This window comes from Nannospalax galili, unplaced genomic scaffold (assembly GCF_000622305.1).
Source record: "Nannospalax galili isolate Female #2095 unplaced genomic scaffold, S.galili_v1.0 scaffold103, whole genome shotgun sequence".
In the NCBI taxonomy this organism is placed as follows: Eukaryota; Metazoa; Chordata; class Mammalia; order Rodentia; family Spalacidae; genus Nannospalax; species Nannospalax galili.
In genome coordinates, this window is record NW_008352136.1 from 1,439,108 (window position 1) to 1,444,142 (window position 5,035).

General features: G+C 46.3%; 1 protein-coding gene across 1 annotated transcript in view; it reads left to right on the plus strand.

The window, feature by feature from the left end:
• The window catches only part of Myo1h (myosin IH), a 109,862-nt gene that overhangs the window by 82,322 nt on the left and 22,505 nt on the right, over positions 1 to 5,035 (plus strand). The window contains exons 16-17 of the mRNA XM_017802167.2: positions 753 to 759; positions 4,207 to 4,242. Coding sequence (XP_017657656.2) covers positions 753 to 759; positions 4,207 to 4,242 — 43 coding nt within the window. The remainder of the gene's footprint in view (positions 1 to 752; positions 760 to 4,206; positions 4,243 to 5,035) is intronic.

Below are 5,035 nucleotides of genomic sequence, written 5' to 3' on the forward strand. Positions count from 1 at the left end.
AAAGTATTCAATAGTTTGCAGTCTGAGTCCTAGTATTTAGAGGTGGTCCATCAAGTTTAAATAATGTGTGAACTTTAAAAGAAAAATTTCTGGGGTTAGAGAGATGGCTCAGCTGTTAAGAACACTGGCTGCTTTTGCAGAGTTTCCAGCAGCCATGTGGCAGCTAGCAGCTATCTATAACTCCAGTTCCAGAGGATCTGATACCCTCTTCTGACCTCCATGGACATTGCACTACATGGGTACACTTACACACATGCAGGCAATACACTCAAACACATAAAATAACAATAAAAACAATAAAAGATCAAAATGTCTAAGAACTTGCGGTTTTGAAAAACCATAATAATGACATGTATTTCATGTCACAAGTGGCAATTTTTGTGTACATTGATCATCCTATACTTGACCTGAGGATCATGTTAACTTCAATTTTAGAGACTGACAATTTTCTTTTATCCTCTCTCTCTCTCTCTCTCTCTCTCTCTCTCTCTCTCTGTTATCTAGTATGTGTTTGCTTGCTGGGGGGTTCGAGCCAGCGACCCCTGCGCAGTGATGATTGGGGATGAGTAAGCGCGCCGTTCACCAGCCCACGCCGCCCCCAGTACCAGGGACAATCAGACGCAAAGTGGAGTCTAGTCAAGCAGGGACTCATTTATTGCAGGTGTTACAGAGCTTATAAAGGCACCTGGAATCCCCCCCTCCCCAGGGTGTATCTTAAGGATGGTCACTCGCTGATCATGACTCCTCAGCAGTGTGGAAGTATCCTTCAGACTTTTAAAACAAGTCAGGCTGCACCCCAGCAACTTCCTCTCGGACCTCTGCAAGGCGGGGCCTTTAGGTCCCCACAGAAGTGAACCACCAGTGACAAGTACTGGGAAGAGGGCAAACAAGGGACCCGGTGTGGTGGCTCATGACTGCAGTGCCAGCATTTGGATGTCTGAGGCAGGAAGATTTTTGTGAGTTTAAAGCTAACATAGGCAACATAGCAAATTCTGGCTCAGCCTGGGCTGCAGAGGGACCCTGCCTTTAAAAAAAAAAAAAAATCAGTAAATAAACGGTAAAAAGGAACTGGGATGGAAGGGGCCAGTTTCCTTTAGATGATCGGAAAAAAATATCCTTGTGGTGATGCCTCTGAGCTGAAACTTGAATGAAGGGGATTTTAACCAGGGTAAGATGAGGAGTCAGACTGGGATGACTCCATCAGTAAAGTGCTGGCGTTATAAGCATGAGGATCTGAATTTTTGATCCCCAAAACCCATTTATAAAAAGCTGGATGTGTACTTGTAATCACAGCATTGAGGAGACATGGGGACTCCCTGGGTCACTTACTTGGTGAATTCCAGATCGGTGAGAGACTCGGTCTTAAAAAAATAAAAAAAATAAAAAAAAGGTGGACAGGTTCGAGGGATAGTTCATTAGGTGGGGTGATTGCTGCACAGACATGAGGACCTGAGTTCAGATCTCCAGAACCCACATAAAAAGCCGGGCAAGGTGGCGTATGCCTGTAACTCCAGGACTAGGAAGGCAGAGATGGGTGGGTCCCACGGGCAAGGTGGCGTATGCCTGTAACTCCAGGACTAGGAAGGCAGAGATGGGTGGGTCCCAGAGACTCCCTGGCCAGCCAGTCTGACTACCCTAAATGGTGACCTTCAGTTCAGTGAGAGACCTTGTCTCAAAAGTTAAGTAGAGAAGGAACTGAGGAATACATCCAGACACCAACCTCTGGCTTCCATACATGCCCTTGTGGGTGAGTACCCTCCCTATACACATAGCCAGACGGTGCTTAAGGAATGACAGCAAGGTTGCCTTCTGGCCCCTGTACATACATACATGCATAAACATGTGCATCTACCTGCACACATGTGCAACATCTCACACACATAGTTTTCAGTAGAACACATACTTAATGTACATGAGGCCAATGTTCAATCCCCAGTATCAGAAAAAAAAGTCTCAAATTAAAAAAAAAATTTAATATGGCAAACATCCATACCACAAAATTTACCTTCTCCCCCCTCCTTCTAAGAATCAAGCACATTTACCATCTGACTGATTGACAGGTTTAGGAAGAAAAAAAAAACAGGGCTTTTCTATGCAGCCCAGGCTGACCTTGAATTTGTAAGATCCTCCTGCCTCAGTCTCCTATGGCTGGGATTATAGTTATGTGTTACCATGGACAGCTAAAATTTGTAATTTAAAAGTGCACAGTTCATGGGACTGGAGATATGGATCAGCAGTTAAGAGCACTGGCTGCTCTTGCAGAGGACCTGGGTTCTGTTCCCAACACCCACATGGCAGCTAACATGTCCTAACACCAGTTCCAGGAGATTCAATGACCTCTTCTGGTTTCCAAGGGCATTGTGTGCCTGGGTACACTTATATGCAGGCAAAAATACTCATATACAATAAATAACACTTGAGAGAGGAGGCGGGGGATGGGGATTAGGAGTCTAAGGCTGGCCTTGGACACATAATGAGTTTGAAGCTGGATGGGATGAGACCCTGTGATGGTTCATTTCAATTGTCAATCTGATGAGATCTAGAATCACCTGGGACACAAGAAAGGCCTCTAGACAGGACTGTGGGGGATTTTCTTGATTTGGGTTAATTGAGGTGGGAAAACCTGCCCACTATGGGTGGCACCCTTCCCTGGGTTGGAACACTGGGCTGGAACCCTGGGCTGGGACCCTGAGCTGGGACCCTGGACTGTGTAAAACGGAGAAAGCCAGCTGAGCACCAGCATTCATCTCCCTCTGCTTCCTGACTGTGGATGTGATGTGAGCAGCTGCTTCAAGCACTGCTGCCTTGACTTCCCCACCGTGAGGGACTGTGTCCTAGAACTGTGAGCCAGGATAACCCTTCCTTCCTGCTTTTCTCATGATAATTTATTACAGCAATAGGAAAGTAACTAAGACAGACTCTGTCTCAAAAATGAAGGAAAAACAAAGTATACGTTTAGGAACACAGAACAGATTTGCATTGCTGTGTAATTAATCTGTATCACTTTTTGCCCCTGGCAAAGCTTACTACCCACTGTACAACCACTCTGTATTCCATCTCCCTCAGCCTTTGACACCCACCATTCTACACATCTGAACTAGTTTAGTACTTCATGTGAGTAGACTCACACAACTGTCTTTTGTGTTTTCAGTGTTCATTCATCTTGTCTCATGGATAAGAATTTCCTTTTTTGAGTTCTGTGTGGTGGCATAGGCCTCTCACCCCAGCACTTGGGAGGTGGAGGCAGGAGGACCAGGAATTCATCATCTGCAGCTGCTTATGGCGTTCTATGCCAGTCAAGCTTACATGAGACCCCATATCAGAGAGAGGAGAGAGAGAGAGAGAGAGAGAGAGAGAGAGAGAGAGAGACATGGATAAGAATTTCCTTTTTAAGTCTGAATGAGATCCCATTATACAAATACAAGGTCATTTTTTTATAGACTTAAAGTCTTTTAAATTAAGGACTTCTGCTAGGTATGGTGGTGCACGCCTATAATGCCAGTACTCCAGAGGGTATATTAGTTACTTTTTCTGTTGCTGTAATAAAACACCATAACCAAGGCACCTTATAGAAGGAGAAGTTTATATGGCTTACAGTTCTAGAGGGTTAGAGTCCATATGGCAGGGACGCATGGCAGCAGAGGCAGCTGGAGCAGAAAACCAAGGGTCACATCCTCAAGCAGACACAGAAAGCAGAGAGAGACTGGAAATCCAGCAAGGCTTAAGAACTCTAAAAGCCCAGCCCCCAGTGACATGCCAGCAAGGCTGTGGCCCCTAAAACCTCCCGAAACTGTGCCACCAACTGAGGATGAAATGTCCACATACTTGGAGCCTGTGGGGGACAATCTCATTCTAGCCACTACAAGGGGAGAACAGGAGGATTTTGAGTTCAAAGTCAGCCTGGCCCATTCATGAAGCCCTGTCTAAAAAAAGGAGCCGTGGGGGGTTCGGCGATGTCTCAGCAGGTTAAAGGTACTTGCTATCAAGCCCGAGGACCTGAGTTCAGTCCCTGGGACCTACATGGTGTAAGGAGAAAATCGACTCCTGCAAGTTGTTCTCTGACTTCTACCCAAAAGCATGCAAGGGCATGTACACACACACACACACACACACACACACACACACACACAGGCTGGGGCTATAACTCAGTAGTAGAGTTTTTGCCTAGCATGTGCAAGGCCCTGGGTTTGATTTCTGTACCACAAGAAAAAAAAAGGGGGGTTTTATAGACATCTGAAAGAAGTAAGTTAAAATTTCACCCCATATATTTATTTTTCAAGATTTATTTTATTTTTAGGTGTGTGCATATTTGCATGTCTGTGTACAAGAATGTGCAAGGCCAGAAGAGAGCTTCAGGTTCCTGGAGTTTCAGGTGCCTGGAGCTAGAGACACCGTCAGTTGTGTGCCACTTGCTGTGGGTGCTGAGAACCAAACTCGCAAGAGCAATATACACGCTCAACCACTGAGCCACCTCTTCAGCCCCAACCCAGTATGTTTCTGGGAGTTAGGGCATAGCCTGTGACAGGAATCAGGGGTAGCCTTGAGTTTTCTGGAACCTTCTTGTCCATGTATTGTGTCATGCTTCCAGCTTATCCTGGCTGAAGCAGGCATTTAAAGGTCAGCTGTGCAAACCCATCACTCAGCAAGCCGGCTCAGGTATGTGAGGGGTCCTTCTAGGCCATCTCTCTTTGTCTAGGCCAGCAACCCAAGCAGGGTTTGCCACAGGGCATGACACTGCAGAATCAATGTATACACAAAGAAGTTGAGGGGGGTTCGATCCAGCGACCCCCATGCAGTGATGATCCGGGATGAGTAAGCGCGCCGTTCACCAGCCCACGCCGCCCCCAGTACCAGGGACAATCAGACGCAAAGTGGAGTCTAGTCAAGCAGGGACTCATTTATTGCAGGTGTTACAGAGCTTATAAAGGCACCTGGAATCCCCCCCTCCCCAGGGTGTATCTTAAGGATGGTCACTCGCTGATCATGACTCCTCAGCAGTGTGGAAGTATCCTTCAGACTTTTAAAACAAGTCAGG